Consider the following 19,384-nt stretch of genomic DNA (forward strand, 5'->3'; position numbering starts at 1 on the left):
TTTTCCTGTTGACCAATTTTGGTAAATCTTTAGACTTTACTTTATTAATCCCTTAGGATGACTCCGTCAGGGAAATCTGAGTTCCAGCAGCTTAATAGAAGAGGAGCAGCACACAGAGGAGAACAAAGATGAGTTACAGAAAAAAAGGTAATTCACTTTAACTTAACTAGATATAGAAGTGGCAAAAAGAATTACACTCCTAGCTAAATATAGTACACAAAATATAAGATAATATAACTCTTAACTCTTAATTAGACTCCTAGCAAAATATAGTACAAAAAATATAAAATAATATAAACTCTTAACTAACCTTAACTTAACTAGATATAGAAGTGGTGAACAGAATCAGCCTCTAACAGAATCTAGGAGTGAAAGTGGCCGAAGGTTAAACTGCTCGGTGGTTACAGACACTATTATTAACCAGGAGGATCATCTGCAGTGAAGAGACCATTAGATGTTGCACAGTTTAGCATTATGGTACATGAGATGTAGGATGGAGGAGGTGGATAGCGGCTCCTGCTACTTCCCTTCTGTCCTCTGTCCCCTCCTCCCCCCCAGTGAGGACTTGTACAGCCTGATGGCCTGAGGGACAAAGGACTTCTTAAGTCTGTTAGTCCCACATTTAGGACGAAGCAGTGTCTCTCTGGACATTCTCCTCTGGTTGTTGATGACGGTGGGCAGAGGGTGTCTGGTATTGTCCATAATGTCCAGCAGTGTCTTCACTGTACTTGCCTCTGCTACCGTCACCAGAGAGTCCAGCTTCATGCCGACTCCAGAGCAGTTTGTCCAGTCTGGACGTGTCCTTCTTGGATGTGCTGTCCCCAGCACACCACGGTGTAAAAGAGGACACTGGTCACACCAGACTGATAAAACATCCACAGTAGTTTGCTGCAGATGTTGAAGGACGGCAGTGTCCTCAGGAAGGACAGCCTGCTCTGTGTCTTCCTGTCCAGGTGGCTGGTGTGTGTTGACCAGTCCAGTTTGTTGTCCAGCCACAGTCCCAGGTATTTGTAGGAGTCAACAGCCTCCACCTCCTCTCCCTCCAGTAGGACTGGTCTGGACCTCCCACAGTCTATGACCAGCTCCTTCGTCTTGGAGGTGTAGAACTCCAGGTGGTTCCTGCGGCACCAGACGGAAAAATCCCCCAGCAGCCTCTGATCCTCCTCCTGTCTGTCTTCCCTGATGCGTCCAACGATGGCTGACTCATCAGCGTACCTCTGTGTGAATCGAGCATCAGCTTGGAGGTTCAACATGTTGTGTGGTCAGAGATGATCTTCTGCATATAGTGGCTGGACCAAGTATTTATTAGAGCTACCGTCTTTCTGCCATTCGTCACTGACCTGTGGTATCAACAAGGCTTTTTACCCAAAGAACTGCTGCTCGCTGGATATTTTCCCTTTCTCTGAGAAATCCGTTGTTTAAACTTCATCAGGTTGTCTAGAGTCTACCACTTACATACATGCCTAAATACATTGAGTTACTGCCATGTGACTGCACATTATGTACAGTCCTCTAAACAGTATGATATAAAATCAGATTAGAAATTCTACTTATCTTACTTTAGTTATTTAATCTTCTCGTTGAACAATCGTCAGATGAGAAAGATTACCAGAACAGACATTTAGTTCAAAGATAGTGTGTAATATGCAGAAAAATACATCCTCAAGTACATTCTCTGGATTATATTATGCACTTGCCGCACATGAGTGACGGAATTAACGGCGAGCTGAGCTCCTCAGTGTTTCACTGTGTTGAAAGTGGGAAAAGTTCAAACATCATGTTTTTACTCATTTTAGATACGCATTAGAATAAATGACCAAATCACACTGGTGCACTCCACTGACAGTTTATCTTAAGATTTTAATACTAGTTTGATATTTTTAATGGGTCACGCGCCTCCCTATTTATAAGACTCCTCATGAGTGTCTTTGCTGCCTGAGATCCTTTTTGCCAATTCCCACTTGAGGTTGACCGAGCCTCAGCTCATTACCAGGGAGGACAAGTCAGTTTCCGCTTTAAAATCAAACGTTAAAACATACTTTTACACAATGTTTTTTACTGATAAATCATATTTTCAAACCTTTATTAAATTAAATTTTTTTATATATATTTTGGACACAATTGTTTTTAATACAACACACAGAGCTATAGTGGAACCTACAATAAAAGTTATATTGTCATGATTTTAGAGGAAGTAGAAGCATGTGTGCAAGGAGCAACAATTCTAATTTGTCTGAAGGGTATTGACTCTTTTATTTCTAAATAATTTCACAATGACCATGAAATATTAACATATTATTTCAAAGCCATATCCCTCACACTATCTGCCTGCAAAACTTACATTTTCAATACAGGAACCAAAGACTTCATGTTGTCAGCTCCCTTAACTACTGAAGTGACCCTCTCTATAAACTACATGACACCAACTGCAACCCGCCTGCTTGCTTTTTTGCTTTGTTCCACATGAACACAAAGTTGTAATAACACTTGCAAACATTGGTCATTACAAATGACCAGGTAGGGAGGTAAGTTTAGCTGAGAGGCAAGAGGGAGGAAAAGATGGTGTTGAAGTCCAGACATGCAGGCACGGAGGAACATGGTGCTTAATGTTTCATCTGCCTCCAGGGACCTCTCTCCAAACCACCAGCCTAAATTACATTTCAGTGGCTGTTATCCATCAATGGGCTAATAATGAGTGTTTGGAGAAAACAGTGCCATGAGGGAGGAGGAGGGGCGGATGATAAGCAGAGGTGTGAGACGTCGGAGAACAGGCCTGAACTGCAGATGTGATATGTGGGCAAGAGAAGATTCTTCAATAATAAATGCAGCTTCTTTCACTCTCACACCAGGTCTCTCACATCCCCCTCTGGAGACTCATTCAACCCTTTTCACACTTAAGAAGTGATTTGGAAAGCCTTTAAGTGTGAAAGAGACCATGCTCATAACTGTTCACTACAAGTACAGATTTAGGGAGGAATTTATACAACATACTTAAATCCAGATCAGTATTTCAGGCCTCGGCGTTAACAGCAGTATTAGTCAGAGTCATAATCTCTAGAAGATCCAAAATAAATCACCTGACTTGTGCAAAAAGAAATATATGGCACAAATTCTTCATTTATCTACAATCATGACCCAACTCATTAACAGTATTTTCATGGTCATTAGGCCTAATCCTTTCTGCTTGTCATATTTAGGTTCATGTGTTGCAACAAGCCCTTTATATTATGAAATAGTAAACGGTAGTGAGTACGCAATGTTTCACATAACTCCACGATGTTCTTTAGACTGGAATCATACATTGTGTGTGAGATTTGGGTCAGTTTTACACTTTCCAAAGTATATTGTGCTTTTAAATGATGTGTTCATTTTACTGTCAAAACATCTTAAAACATGCCTGAACAACTTGTATGGATTGAAATTATGTAGTAATTTTAATGTTTGTCCTATAAAAAGAGTATCAATAGTTGATGTTTAGCAGAGCTGACTTGCCGTCCTGTGATTACAGGAGCACAGCAGAGAGACGAGCTGGACTGCATGTTACCTGAGGACACACCTTCACAATGTGTGCATATTGCAGTGGGAGTTAAACTTTGTTTAAACCAACAAGCTGGCTAAAAGCTCTGTATTTATAAAGAAATACATTAAAAAACTTTTTTTTTTTTTTTTTTAAACATACAATAAACGACACACAAAACAATTTGGTAGTTTCGGTGAAGAAGAAGCATCATACACTTATAATAAATAAAAAAGAAGGACTACAACTTCACACTCACATCTTGATAAATCAATTGACAAAGAATAAACATAGACCTGATTTAATAGAAAAAAACACAATTTTTCAGGGGAAAAGTGCAAATGTATGTTTTCTGGATGAAAAAAAAAGTGGGAAAACTAAATATTGTCAAGACATGAACAATATCGCAATGGCATGCATGTTCACTGTCCATGAGCTAAATCCTGAATTTGGGCCTTGAAAAGAACAAAAACTCAACAAATCAAACAAAAGACCGATAAAAACCTAACAGTCCTTTATGAGAGACCTGTGTGGTCTGGGCTGGAGGTTTTTCTATCCCTACTTAGACTTACTGGTTCCCAATCGCCTTGTTTCCTGGCGATTTTCCTCACCATGAAACACCAGGAGAGAAGGTTAGATGAAACATGGGAGGAGGCCTAATTATGTAAAGTCCATTGGATACAGGCAGATGGTGTCCCCAAGCAACAGACAAAGCCCCCTCCGCTGACACATTAGTGTCAGTTATTAGCGTGCACTGACAAATTGGCTTGTTTTCCATGTCTTTTACACTGAAATGACTTCCATCTCCTTCTGAATTGGGCGACCCCAGCCAACACCGGCGGTCAGAGCCACTGGGGATGACCCAACGATGTGAGATTAAACACTTTAAGCCTTCAGTACAAACTTTGGAAAATATGCATCTAAACACTAGTTTACCACTGTCATAAAAACTTTTATTTCATATTTAGGAATAATATTTTGTTATAATAGTCTTTATCTTCTTTTTGTCATTATAGGATATTTATAAAGTCATTAGCTAGATTTTTCTGAAACGTCTCAGGGATGCAAAAATGAAGCTCCAGTACGTTTTTCAGTGAAATGTGCATTTAGTATTTCAGTTTGAGTTTGTCTGAGAACAAATATTAGAAATATATTTAAATGAATCTTTTTTTCATCTGGGAATCCATGACAGTAAATGAAAGCCACTGAACATAGTGACTGTCCACTGGCCATTCTGATCATATATGAAAGGCTTAGATATTTGTGGATGTGACTTACCAGGATCCAAGTCAAGCTGGCAGAGGTACTGGGAGGTGCTGAGGGTGACCACCACCACGCGGTGCCTGAGGATGTCCTCCCTTGTGGGCATCTGGAAAGTGACCTGTGTGCTGGAGATGAGACAATACTGCTGGACCACCGGGTGGACCGTCTTTACCCAGCGGTTCCTGAAGTATACCCTGTAGGGAGCGAGCACAACAGAACAAGGGGTTACAGCCAGAGCAAACTAAACCAATCAGAGCCATTCAGAAACGGCATAATCCTTTCACTTGCACTAGTTTTGATACACTGTAGAGATTTTAGTCTCATTTCAGGAGAAAGGAGATTAAAAAAAACACCAAAGATATTTCCATGTGATATTCAGAGGTTTTCTACTTCGAGAAAGAAAACTACACACCCATAAACAACAGTGTATATTTCAGATCAGCAGAAAAATGATCGAGAAAGAAAGCCAGCAAGCAAAGAGATTAGTCTCAAATATCTTTCATGGGATGTTCCTTGGAAATATTATTTTAAGGTATTTATTTTTTGACTATATGGCTTTGTAAGCACTAGGGTTGTTTGGTATACCGGTACTGTATTGGTATCGCGGTACTGTTGCCTTTAAAAGGATACTACACTGGGCCGGGCCGCGGAGCGTCACTGGGTTGTAATTTGCACGGAGGAGAGTGGTCAGTCTCTCTGGGGGGGGGGGGGGGGGGGGGGTCTGCCGGCTGCTCCACTTTCTCACTTGTTTTGGATGTTATGGACAATCACAGTGCGGAAAACAGCGCTCCGCTTTCTTTTATTGGATTTATTTAAAATTTTTGCTGCTACATCCACGAGGCCGTAACTTGTAGAAAAAACAGGTACTAGAAGTACTATATGAAGTACTTTGGCTTCAAAGCAAAAGAGCACGGTGTCTCCATCAACACTGAAGCTCCACTGAGCAGACAGTGTAAGAGAACACGTCTGGTCCAGAGTGGAAACACTACTAACCTGCTACACTACTACCCTGCTACACTACTACCCTGCTACACTACTAACCTACTAACCTGCTAAACACCTGAAGGACAAACACCCAGACCTGCAGAAGGAGCTCAAAGAACCACAGCTAATAACTTAGATACCCATGAAAATATAGCTCTGGAAACAAATTTAACGCTATTATAAATATAATAAAATAAATAATATAATGTGAAAATATTCTATTTTAGCCATTTAATGTTATAAAGATTACTGCATAGTAACATTCCATTTAAAGACACTGGTCCTACTTACGAAACGTCACTAGATCCAGCCTGTCTTGTCTTCTTTTTATTTGGAGTATCGAAAGTATGGAACTACATGGTGGTATCGGTATCGATACCAAAACGCTGGTATTGTGACAACACTAGTAAGCTCACAAGGGAAAATGTGGATTTAGCTGCAGATTTCATGGTTGGTGCTTTACTTCGACTGCAACCTGTTGAAATCTAATGGGGAATCAAAGAAACTTGTTTCATCGATGTTTAGTGGTCTCAGGTGGGAGGTAAAGACATACAAATGCAGATCCATCCCTTTGTGACCTCTGGGAATATTGAAATGAGATTAACCACAAAGAACGTAAATCAGTTGCTGGTGTGTATTTATTTGGTGCCTCAACGTGTAGATCTAAGAGGACAGTCAGGGCTGATAACAGAGGTCGGTAAATATCTGCCTGGAGCTGTGAAGGGAAATACAGCTCTGCGACACAATGACCTCTGAGGATATATTAGTCTGACTTCAGTATTTTAACAACAGCAGTTCAGACTTAAACACACAAAAATCAATTATAAATACTAAACATTTTTAAAGTAATATCTCAACAACTAGATTGAACGCATTTTTAGTCAATGCAACAATCAAATACAGGAAAACAATCTAAACTGGAGCTCAGTTGGAGGGTTCTACCCCACATCAGTATATAAAACAAGTTATTTAGGGCTAAATATGGGCTTGTTGTGAAGTCTAATTACACAACTGTAGCTACCCCATGCACAGTACTGTCACACCCGGGAATATACATTCATATTAAAGCTTTATTCTAACATTTGTGCCGTGCATGACGTGGACGTACATATCCTGTGTAAAGGTCTCCGTACCTGAGAGGTCTGGCATGTGGATTGCCTGCTTCAACGTAAGGATGAAGGTAGTCCTTAATGTAAAGGTCAGCCGCACTGTTGGAGTGGGTGCAGATGAGAACCCTGCATAGAACAAAGGAGCACAGTGGCAAGTGTGAACCTCCGCAACACAAAGTACAATTCAAAACAATCTGAAAGATTCTGACACTTAAACCTACTTTATCAACTGGTTTCTTATCTTTGATCATTCATATGTAATGTAATATTCATTATTGATTTATGATCAACAACTGGATCGAAAGAGAAAGCAGGAAAACACAGTCCATTTATCCATGCATTGTTGGTGCCGTAAAGGATCGCATCTGAAAACAACTCTTGAACTGAACTTGACTGATCAAAATGTATTTGCAAATGAATGAAACAGCATTGTCACATCATGGTGCTATGTTACCAGTCCAGCCTTTAAAAGCTTCCATCTTCATTTTAATGGTAGTCAATCATGTAAAAAGAAAAATAAACGATATGGACAGTAAAGAGAGTAGGTATAAATATGCCCTTTAGTGCTGAACAATCACAGAAAGCTTCAAGCTTTAAACACAGTTGCATACTGTATATATCAGATACACCTGATGGAGGTTTGCATTCATTCTTCAAGGCTTCAACCGCACGATAAGCTGGAAGTACCAGAAGCCCAGAGGGTCATCTCCCCGTGTCCCGGCTTTTAAAATATCTATAATATATTTGAGGCATAGAATACTCAATGTTTTCAGAGTGAATTGAGGAATTAATATTACATCGCTATACATCAGGACATTGTTTTCCGAATCACTACATATACACTACCAGCTCTACCTCATTAAAAACTAAATGTTCGCTTCTGTTAGGGGACACTGTCCACGATATTACAAACATTTTTCATCAAGACCAGGGAACCATTTAGGAGCCTCAACTACAATGTTTTCCTTCTAACAGGAGCAGTTTCCTGTAGGTATCTACACACACACAGAGAGGGAGCTCACTAATGATGAAAAAATGCCAATGGAAGAAAATATCACCATGTTTTATTTGTACACCACATTCTTTGGCACACTGAAGTGACATAACTTGATTGATCAGATTACGGTGCGTATGGAATCCCGGCAGAGGAAACGTGTTGTAATCACACTAACCATTTGCATCAACCACAAATGACACAAATTCGTCCGAGCGATCACCACACTGCCTGCCTCCGAGTGATGGCGCACATACATAATGAGGCCATCGCTCCGAGACACACTGCAGTGACAGGCTGACACTTTACACTGTTGTGTTTTCTGAACTCTAAATGTCAAACCAAACACAGCCTGTGGCCTGAAGCTAAAACTGAAGCCACAGCGCAGCGCCTCTGTTCTGTGGCTGACCCTCTTTAACATTGAATGCATTTACAACTGATGCAAACACACCGGAACATATCTGAATTTTATTTGATCTCATCCATAAACCTTCATTATTCACGCTGAACAATGCCTGCATGGTGAGTGACAAGTCACTAAAGACTTGTTAGAATATGTGTGACATCAGGACTATTGATTAACATCCTATGATGGTGCATAGTCTTGACAATACAAGTATGATGTCTGAAAGACGCACGTCCTGAGCCTTGGTGAATCACACCACATTATACTGTAAAGTGACTTACAAAGTCTCTCAGTGAAGAAACTCAAAGAAAACTGAATCCAAAGCTCTATAAAACTGGATCAGCATAAACTGGGTATCATACACTTTGTGTAGGGTCTTGTACTAAAAAGCACTACACTGTGCACTCAAGCTTTGTGTACATAAAAACTCTGCAAGTGTGAATTGTCAAGCTCTTGAGTAAAACTACTATTGTCATACAACACCAATGTGAGAGTTTTAATAGGTTTCATCAACAGAAATAGCTGAGCATTAACTTCACAGGTACAGAGCATGTGAGCACTTAGCCTCACACCCATTAACATGTCACCATACACTTCTTACCATCTGGAAACACCTCTTCAAGCACTGACAAATAAGTGCTCCCTGTGATTAGGGCAAGATCCATTTGTTGAGGTTATTCTCAATGATGTTATATCTCAAATTATGAGAATAACATGTTTTCTAGACATTCCAAAAATGAACTCATTGTGACACGTGAAGAAAAAAAATATAGAAACCTGCTGGTGTCCTGGCGGAGGATGTGCTTGACAGCCTGAGCCAGGGTGAAGGTCTTGCCAGTACCATAGGGTCCTATGATGAGGATTGGAGGCAGGGGGATGGTAATGGGCGTGGTGATGGCCAGGATGGCCTCTTTCTGCTTGGCATTCAGACGGGGATCCAGCTGCTCGTCCCATTGCCTGAAGGTGAAGGAAGGGTTATAAATGCTTAAACTGAGAAAATGTCAAAATGTTTTGGATTTCATTACAATAGAACGACTTTCAACATGAGTGTCTTGATTAAGTTCATCTAACTTCTTGATTCATTAGTAACATTACAGATTAGTAAAGTGAGAAACTGAATTCTAAAGAACAAAAAGAAATAAAGACAAAGACACAGGCAAAAGACAGTATGTGTTGCGTGAATTTGAATGCGAGTTGAATAGGAATTATATAAGTGGATCAAAAAGACAAGAGGAATAAATTGAAGATGCACAGAGATGGGTGGCAAATAACTGCACTAGTCAGTCCTGAGGGCAACATTCTGCTCATTAGTCTGACACATGGAAATATACACTGAGACCTTTGTATTATACACATGACTCCAGTGTAAGTTTGACATTCAGAGTGCTGAAACACATTAGATGTTTACAAGTTGAACTCAAGTCAGAAATATGTTTTTCACCTCTATATGTTAAAACTGAAGGAGCAGAATTGTTGTGAATGCTTGTCATAGTGCACACACACTCAGCTTTGAACAGACAAAAAAAAAAAACAACCTTTCAATATTTTCATGTGTGTTAAAGCAATGCTGATAGGTAGTACATATGTGATTTTACACACACACAAGCTGCGTGCAGCGTGTCTGTGGGCATCAATGTCTTCATTACGGAAGCTGCATCATCTGAAGCCCTAAATCCACCAATTGATTAAACTCCAACTGAGATGTAGCTGGAGAGCTTCACAATGTTTCCTTAGCAATGAAAAGCATGCATGTGTTCATACAAGTGTCTGAGCTCAGAGAGAATTATAAAAACCCTAAAATGTATCACGCTGATAGTACTTTCTCAATATTTTATTATATTTGTCAAAGCACAAAATAATTGAAAACAATTGCTACTGTTACACTTTGTAAGTTGATCTTGACATGTCAACGTCCGTTCAACGATATGTTCCCCACAGGTTTAGGTTTAAGAGTCTGAAGATGAACCGAAACCAAAAGCTGAAATAAACAACTTGGGGTTTTTTGACAGGGAAAGATTGTGCACCCTTCAAACCAAATCTAGACTAAAGTTAAGAAAAGCCTGTCGTTTCCTTGGCTGCATAATTTCTGCAGGCTTCAGCGTGCATCTTTCCCAAATTAGTGCTTAAAGTACAACTTTCATGTCAATCATACTAATTCTCTATCAATGAAAAAAGTATGTAGCTCGCTTGTAGATAGTTTTGAATAACGGTGTTGTATTGTGTCATTCTTACAAGAACAGCACTTTAAATGTTCACTTTTCTTAAATTTCATTTCAAACAAGTCTGCGCGGATCCTATTCTGGAGTCTAGAAAAAGCAGGAGCCAAAAAGGAGCATGCAGGATTATATTTGACTTTGGCTCTTGTCAATAAAGATTAGTGCCTCTGTTCTCTCACCTGTCCAACTTCAGAGGGAGCTAAAGCTGTGGGAAAGCTGCCGGCGTTTCTGAATGCCCAGCGAGTCAACAAGGCAACGGATATTCAGTCAACTCTCTAATTGATGTGATGCCCCCCCGTGACGGTATTCGTCAAAATATTATTTAAAAGAATTAAAAACTTTCTGTATAATAAAGATGCTTAGGATTAGTTTCAACTGATTTGCATAAATGTGGGTATCAGCTGATTTTAACCCTTTTTCTTTACTTTTACAACAGTAATTTGTATAATTATCTATTGTAAAATAATATTCAATCAACTTGTCAGTGAAATATATTATTCAAAGCAGTTAGATATGGAATTGTGGTTGTAATCAATGCCGTTGTTTCACCTGGTCATGCTGAAGTGTGTGCACAGGTGAATGTGTGTGGGGCTGAGTAACACACCTGTTGGGGCTCCAGGGGATGGTGGGGACAAGGCTCACATCAGGGAAAAGGATGGTGTTATCTTTGATGCGATCCAGGGCATATTGCATCTCACAGAGTGGCAGTCGGTTCAGCTGGAACTGAAGTTCCACCTGAAACACAAGTGACACAGACAACATGGTTAACCCCTTCTTCACCTCCATTCAAACAGGCCCTGGATTCTCTGTTCATAGCAGCACCATCCAGTCCATAAAACAAACAACTAAGTGACACAATTTCTATGAAACTACAGCACCAAATCATATTCACATTTTGAACCAGAATACCTTAGCATTTTTGCTCAAATCATGAAGTGCTTGGTTCCACTGGTGATGCACACAGACCAAACAGTTTTCAGTTTTGTCTCTTACCATAAGAACACAGCATGAGTTGCTCAGTGGGATGGGTTAGAATTAGGGGCATCTTGACAGATAAAGCTTATTACCTTTGAAAGCAACAGGGAGAGCACAGGCGCACACAGACTTTCCTACAGCTTTCAAGGAGTCATTTGCCAAGTCACTCAATTCACTCACATATCAATTTAATCTCATTTACTACTCCAGGTATAGGAAATCACAGCCATTCTGCTGATCACTGCTCAAGGGGCTAATTGTGTATCAGACACTGCAAATTATGAAATTACTTTGTAAAGATTAACACTCAGGGAAAAAACGGACTGAAACTAAAAAATTGAAGAAAAGAAAAAGCAGGGGAGTGAAATATAAGACTATAAAATTCTGAGAGAAAAGTCGGAGCTATGCAAGAGCGGAGAAATTCTGAAACATGAAGGCCGGGTGAAATAAAAACCCACAGAGGAGATAGGGGAATGACATTGTGGCACATAAGTGGGCTAGAGAAGCACATGTAGAAGAAAAATAATATGTTCCCACAGTGATAGAATGAGGGTTGTGTTGATAACCGTTAACACGGTGCCTTATTTCCCGTGCTGATGTTTTGGCTGCAGGCGAGAGAATATCAAGCTAAGGCTGCCAAAGGTAATGTTGCTTCAAAAAAAAGAAGAAAAAAGAAAAGGTTTCTTCTGCCTAGGGCAGTGTCATCAATGCTCATAAAGAAGTGCTCTGGTGGGAAACCTTTGGTAACCTTTCATGAAAAAACAGAAATCAAAAAATGACTTAACATATCAACCTTTTTGTTTCTTTTCATGCAAGTGTCTCTAATTGATCATCATCCATCCATACATCCATCCATACATCCATCCATCCATCCATCCATCCATTCATCCATTTTCTTCCGCTTATCCGGGGCCGGGTCGCGGGGGCAGCAGTCTAAGCAAGGAAGCCCAGACTTCCCTCGCCCCAGACACGTCCTCCAGCTCCTCCGGTGGGACCCCGAGGCGTTCCCAGGCCAGCCGAAAGACATAGTCTCTCCAGCGTGTCCTAGGTCTGCCCCGAGGCCTCCTACCGGAGGGACATGCCCGGAACACCTCCCATTTTAAGGTAATGAAAATGGCTGACTGACGATCACTGTCCAGTTGCTGAAACGTGTATGATTCAGTCTGTACCTGTAGTTCTCTGTCAGGCAGCAGGCCCAGCTCATCACAGCAGTCCTTGCAGATTCGCAGAAAGATGTAGTCCTTGGTCTTCTCCTCAATCACGGCCTCATAAACGCGTTCCTTGACCCCAGGCGGCGGCTGGCAGCTGATGCCCTCACGACCCAACGGCAGCACAAGAACCGAGTTTACCTTGGTCATCACTAGTCGACCCGCCAGTGTGTCCTGACATGAGACAACAATAGTGCAGTTTAAAAGCCAACAAGCCGATAGCACTGGACTGTACATACATCTAATAAGTAGCAGCTATTAATGAAATAAAAATCAAATACAATCAAATGAGGTAAAGTATGTGAAGTTGATGTTGCTGTAGACAGTCTGGTTACCTCAGAAAGTGTTTCAGTGAGTTTGAAGCGTGCAAAGAGCTGTCCATTCTGGGCATACTTGGCTCCAACGGAAATGCCAGTCAGCATAAAGCTCGTGACCAGCTGCAGGTTCACCTTTATGTTAAACCTGGAAGACAGAGACGTTAGTGTCGACGTTTGATCTGAACATAACCACTACTTAGCAAACACAATATTAATCTGAATATAAAATGGGCTTTTTTGATGAGAAAATGAGGGTTCGTCCTATATTCAGCTCCCTGCGTGATGGCAAGTTTTGCATCTAAACACTTCAGGAATGTCAGAAATAACAGAAACAAGATGTGGTTGATGGGGATTGTTATGGCAGACAGGTGGTAGAAGTTACTGTCAAACAGCCATTTAGAGGATTAAAAGTGCTGATTTTCAAATGCCCTCGATGTCTTTACTTACTGAAAATAAAATAAAATCCATGCACATATTTAACAGAACAGTGAAGAATCGTGGGGGTGGATTGGGGGTGCATCAATTCAGTTTTCAACTGTTTGAGGTTGCTTAGCCTCTGAAGTCGCTGCTGGAGCCGACGTGATGAAATCAGAAGCAATATTGGCGATGAACTCTGATGAATGAGTGACTTGCTGACTGGTTATCACATTAGATGGTATAAGAGCGAAGCAACTTCAAATGTTTTTTCTTGTGGTTTTACATTTTTACAGCAGCTTTCCATAGAGATTCTCAAAACTGGATTTTGTAGAGGGAAAAAACAGAAGAAGAAAAAAGGAGAGGATAGGAAAGCATTCATGGGTCAGCATGATTCTCTCCATGTTTAGATAATCTGATGCCTGTTATGCTGCTGACATGAGATTGCCAAAGAGAGAATCATAATCTGATATTCAAAGATAATAATAATAATAATAATAATAATAATAATAATAATAATAATAATAATAATGATAATAATAATAATAAAGTAACAGCTTGCATTTAAATTGATGAGATGAGCTTTTAAAGATCTAACATAGGCCAGAAACTGGATTGGCTGATTGGTGGATGATTCAGGAGGCACAGAGATTATTCATATGAATACTGGAAATGATGGAGATTAGAGGAACACTTCATACTGCAGGTAATTACAGAGAAGGATCCATTAATCAATTCCTTAAAAGGTCAGAATGAACCTGCAAGCCATAAAACAAGATCAATTTAAGACCACAGAGGTGATTAAACACTTTGTCGGGCAGCAGAATGATCTGCAGAACACAATATGCTTTCAGAGTAACTGAGCAGCAACGGTAACGCAACCTGTGATCAGCAGCATGCTAACCTGAAACCAACTGATCAGCAGATGGGATTTTTCAAAAAGACAAAAATCTACAGTATTAATCATTCACACTGTCAGTGAATGAGATGCACTCTCTCACACACAACAGATTTATAATGTAGGAGAAGTCTGACATCTTGTGGTGGGTATAACAAAATATTGCTCATTCATTCACAAGCAATGTTCATGTGTCTGTGACTGAAGGAGCAATATCATATTGTTGCAGAAATCAACGTTTTTTAATGACTACATCTGTAATGTATCTATTGTAGTTTTTTATGAATATATTTTTACTCTTTTCTTTTATGTGAGATTATCTGAATAGCCCTGAAACATCCATATTGTTTGTCTTTTTTTTATACTCAGTATTAAAAGACAGACTGGTCAGCTTTTTGACGCCCTCGTGCAAAGAAAGGCTAAATATGTATGTACTCACTTGCTGACTTCCTTATACTGTGCAATCTCTTCAATGTAGAGCAGGTCGTGCAGCCGGGCCTGATAGTTGTCTTTGGTCAGAGTCTTGTCAAGGACTGACTGGGTAAAGAGCTGATCAGCTGACAGAGGTATCTGATAGCGGGAAAGGAGGCTGCGCTCCAGGTCAGCCATCGAATCATTGGGTGTGAACTCTACGATGGTCTTGCAGGAGGAGTCCCAGCGCTTTGCAGTCATCAACAGCTGCTGCCTGGCTGCCAACAGATGTTCTAGGTCTACAAAACAAAAATCATAGCACAGAAAATGAACCAGAATACCATTTTGCTGCAATTACTTATTCTAACAAGTTCAATTTGCACATTTGACTAAATTCTCATCAATACCTTCAATAGAGGCAGCGTCCACCATGATCCGCTGCATCAGCACAGGCTCTGAGCCAAAGTCAAAAACAATGGTCTGTCGGAAGGTACCGAAGATCTCTGTGCTGAAGCCCACAGCTACCCTGTAGAAACAATGGTCCAGGCCATTGTCTGCTGCAACTGTCAAAACAGGAACATTAACTGAAGAAATCCATCTGATCGTCAAACAGATATTTTTTTGAATGTAAGAGATACCTCTTACTCATTCATTTGCCTTTATTTAGTCAGGAGAACCGCGTGTGTGTCCTGGCTACAAGTGTGTACTATTAAGAAGTGCTGCTAAATTCACAACTCACGAATAATACAAGCTGCACTGTTAAGACTTTTTACAACAGATACTCATTTATGTGATGAAAGAGAGCCACATTGTTGAACCAATTATTACTTAGGCAGCGTTCTTAAAAGCTGAAAATAAATCATATTGATTGAACATCACAGGATTTTACATCCCTGGAGTAGTACTCCAGGCACATGTGCTCAAGGACACCTTAAATACTTTAAAACGCAACAAAATGCATCTCCCCCAAAATATTGGGAGGGAAAATAAGACCAAAATCTTTACACACTGGGCAGATATATGTTCTGTGGTCAACTTGTCTCAATGCTCACTGGAGTAATCCATGTGAGCTGGTTTTGTGAGGAAAGTGCAGGAACCTTCCTTGTTTCTTGGTCAGTCCAGAAGAAACAAGAAAACTAGTTAAACTGTTGAAATCAATCCACAGTTCTTCATATATTGTAACAAAATACAAGACCAAAAGATTTGTGAGTGACAACAGCTGGAAGACTGTAATCTTTACAAATGCACGTGAGAAAGAAAACCGCTACCGAAAATTATCTCATTCCTTTTCATGACATATGAAAAAACCCACCTGCTGTTTCCTCTCCCGGAGTCCATTCCTGGCAGCTCTGAGGAACGGCTTGGAGCCGATCCCCAGCCGACACGCCTGTGATGAAGAAGTGTGGTCGGTGGGCATCATAGAGCAGAGCAATGCGGAACAGCTTTCTAGCCGGCTAGTGAAACAGAGACACATTTATTTGGGGGGGGGGATACAAAAATACAGACATATTGAAAAGGACGGAATAAAGATGCAAATGATTTGCAACCAAAGAAATTCTCAAGCATACCTTGCACAATAAGGAGAAGACCCAGGAGTGGGAGGATTTCTTGGTTGTGACGGTAACAGAGTGGCTGGAGCTGATCTCTACATTCACTCCTTCTAAACTGTCACTTAGCTAAAGGGGGGAACAAACAATCATAAACTGTCCAGAAAACTTTCCAACAAAAAGCAGATATAAATTAGCACTAAAAAAGTTCAAGCTGGCTGGTGCATAACAGAAAAGTGAATGTTCACTCTGTAGCAGTGTGCATCACTTATATATCCAACTGAAAAGATGCATTTGAGGCGTACATGCGTGCGCTCCAATGACACCCAGAAGATGTATAGCTTTTGCTTCTCTTTAACCTCAGCTTGTGTGACCACCATACGTAGTTATGCTCACTAAAAATGATAGTATACGCTTTTCATAAACACAAATCTGGTGGTGACTCACTGTAGAAAAGTGAACTTTGCCACAGTATATTGTATGCTTTCTACACGCTCAGCTACGTTTGAGCTTGCATGCACTACAAAGCCACTCACCACTTTCTCTGGGCAGAGGGAGTTCATCCACTTCTCTATTAGGGTCTCCATGTAGTTTTCAGCAAAGTGTTTGCTCTCCTGCTGCTGTTTGAGGCGGATGAGGCGTGACGCATAGCGCTTCTGCCACTCCATCAGCTCCTCCTGTGAGTGAGCTGATGTGCACTGGGCCCCGTACCGACACAGACCCTGCTCCAAGTACCTATAGGAGAGGCAAACAGCATTCTGAACAGGAGCTACAACAATTGAACACCACATCTCAGCAGAATTTCAGCTCCATCATTTAAGGACTGTATGACCAAATAGTTATATCTGTTCAGTTGATCATGTGAATTGATACATTAAGAACCATGAAGCTTTTAGGCTAAGATATACAACTGGCACAGTCACTTTTCATGTTATAATGCATAAAAACATTGTGCAACAAAGAGAAACCTTTTGACATCTGGAAGTTGTCATTTATAACGTCAAAACTAACTGTTGAGTCTTAAAGTTCTATGGTCAGACATACTGTGAAGCAGTGTTCATGCGACCAGAAAACTACTAGCGTGTTTAAATCTATACAGTAAAGCCAGTCTTAAGCAATTTTTGACTGTGAGGAGCAGTAGCATAGCAGAGACGAATACACCTCTTACACTTCCCAAGAGGTGTGCATCCTGCTGGCAGTTCAGAGTTCATAAAGCTGGGGTTACGGTTGTTTCTATCAATTTCCCACAAAGCTGCAAGTACGTAGTTGTTTCTCTAAACAAAGGCCTCGACTGCGAGGACATATTTAAATACCATGAATTGTAATTTTTAAGCCTGCAGTGGATTACACTTTATGAGTCACTGAAACAAATCCACAGACAAAAAAGCAAAGCATATGTATTCTCTTCTCAAGTGTTTTGTAAGGCAAATAAGTCACATAAATTTGGAGGCATGATACTGGTGCCTACCTTTTACAGAGAGTGTACTCCTCACTGCTGGTGACTCCTCTGGGAGGAGGCCGGAACTGCCAGCCATCTTGGACCTCTGTCAATACACAAGCAAATTGATCAGGAGGAAGCAGACAGGGCAGAATCAGACCTGTTAAAATGTGTTTTCATGGTGGCATGAAGTAAAGCTATTGTGAATATTAAGAATATAGAAAGAACAATAATTTGTCATTTTAGGAAAAAGTACACTGTTTTTTTTTGTTGCTTTTTTTGTTTCACACAATATAAATAAATGTCGACATTTTGGTAAAAGGTTGCTCACCTTCATCTTGGTCCTCTGTGAATTCTGGAGCCATCTCCCTATTTACAGTCTGAAGTGGGATGGGGTGTGGAAAAAGTTTACCATTATGACACGGAGTAAAATATCCCAACGTGAGCTCCAAAACACTGAGGCCAATGAACAAACAGAACATGACGATGCACAGGAACAATCACAAATACACTCACCTCAATTTCAGAGAAGAGCATTTTTAATCTGGTCAGGTCTTTTGTAACGATGCCATTCTGTGAAATCACGGAAAAACTGACATTATGTAATGCTGGATGAACCCTTTCTGTTGCCGAGTTTCATGTGACAATCACTTGCTTGACATTGTTTAGTGTAACCTGTCTGCACAGTTCATGTTGGGTTTTGTTTAGCAGCTTTAATGGCTAATCAAAAAATGTTTAAAGCTTGCCTTCTAACTAACAGACTACTGCGCTACACAACAGTGAGACTGATTTATAGGCATAGAGGTTGGAGAAAAAAAAGTTGAACAGAACCACATCAGGCAATATAATTGCCATAACATCTAATGTGTTTGTGCAAATATTGTATACAGTGTAGATTGGTCATACCATTGGCTCTCCGTACAAGGCTTTAGAGAGGATGCTGACCACCTCCTGCAGGCTGCCATCCAACAGCATGGAGCGCAAGCTGGCCTGTAGGGAGCCGCCCCCCCTGGCAATTTCTTCTGCCAAGACTGTGACAGAGAGAACAGGTGGGGAGGAAAATGTTTCAGTTCAATTACTTTGATTACTCCCAATATACATCTGTGCTCTGGAAAACGTGTCCAGCTATAGTTGAAACCTTTATTGAAAATGCAAACATTTTTTAATCAAGTTCTGTAGATTTTACAGAAGCTGAGAGTAAAGCTGTGCTGCCACAGGTTTACTGATGTTGCCATTTGACAGGACTCTTCAAACTAAAGCACTGCCTATAGTTTGAGTCACACATTTATTTTCTTCGCCTGACTTCAAAAAAAGACTGACAGAGTAGACAAGCCTGTTCCAAGTCCGAGACTGGTAGGTCAGATTGGACCACTTGGGCTGAAAAGAAAACAACCAGCACAGCTGCCAGATACTGTAGAACTGCCAACTTGCAAGTAGTATTTAAGTGCACAAACATCAGCCTACAAGAGTAAACGGTTGAGATGGGCCAGCTACGCGCACATATCCAGTCCTTTGGAAAGAAGCTTCAGTATTTCCTGCAGCAAACTTTTCCATGCACTGTGCAGATTTTCCTGTTCCTTGCTTCTTTCTCCTCCACAGACTCCGACAATGCCTCAATCAGCAGTGTGCCAACACTTACAGCCAATGTCAACAGCTCTCTTTCACTTGTACCAGTAGCTGGATAAAC

At 40.6% G+C, this 19,384-nt stretch overlaps 1 protein-coding gene across 2 annotated transcripts in view; it reads right to left on the reverse strand.

Annotated features, from left to right (window-relative positions):
• Positions 1–19,384, reverse strand: part of helz (helicase with zinc finger) — a 55,258-nt gene that overhangs the window by 25,227 nt on the left and 10,647 nt on the right. For both annotated transcript variants that reach the window (XM_080463708.1, XM_080463709.1), the window contains exons 4-18: positions 18,604–18,728; positions 18,214–18,270; positions 18,029–18,077; positions 17,728–17,803; positions 16,796–16,994; positions 16,281–16,388; positions 16,025–16,166; positions 15,120–15,275; positions 14,741–15,011; positions 13,008–13,134; positions 12,634–12,846; positions 11,094–11,224; positions 9,051–9,230; positions 6,898–6,999; positions 4,796–4,974 (exon numbers count right to left, since the gene is read on the reverse strand). In XM_080463708.1, coding sequence (XP_080319834.1) covers positions 4,796–4,974; positions 6,898–6,999; positions 9,051–9,230; positions 11,094–11,224; positions 12,634–12,846; positions 13,008–13,134; positions 14,741–15,011; positions 15,120–15,275; positions 16,025–16,166; positions 16,281–16,388; positions 16,796–16,994; positions 17,728–17,803; positions 18,029–18,077; positions 18,214–18,270; positions 18,604–18,728 — 2,115 coding nt within the window. The remainder of the gene's footprint in view (positions 1–4,795; positions 4,975–6,897; positions 7,000–9,050; positions 9,231–11,093; positions 11,225–12,633; positions 12,847–13,007; positions 13,135–14,740; positions 15,012–15,119; positions 15,276–16,024; positions 16,167–16,280; positions 16,389–16,795; positions 16,995–17,727; positions 17,804–18,028; positions 18,078–18,213; positions 18,271–18,603; positions 18,729–19,384) is intronic.

This window comes from Lipophrys pholis, assembly GCF_963383615.2.
Source record: "Lipophrys pholis genome assembly, chromosome: 5".
Classification (NCBI taxonomy): Eukaryota; Metazoa; Chordata; class Actinopteri; order Blenniiformes; family Blenniidae; genus Lipophrys; species Lipophrys pholis.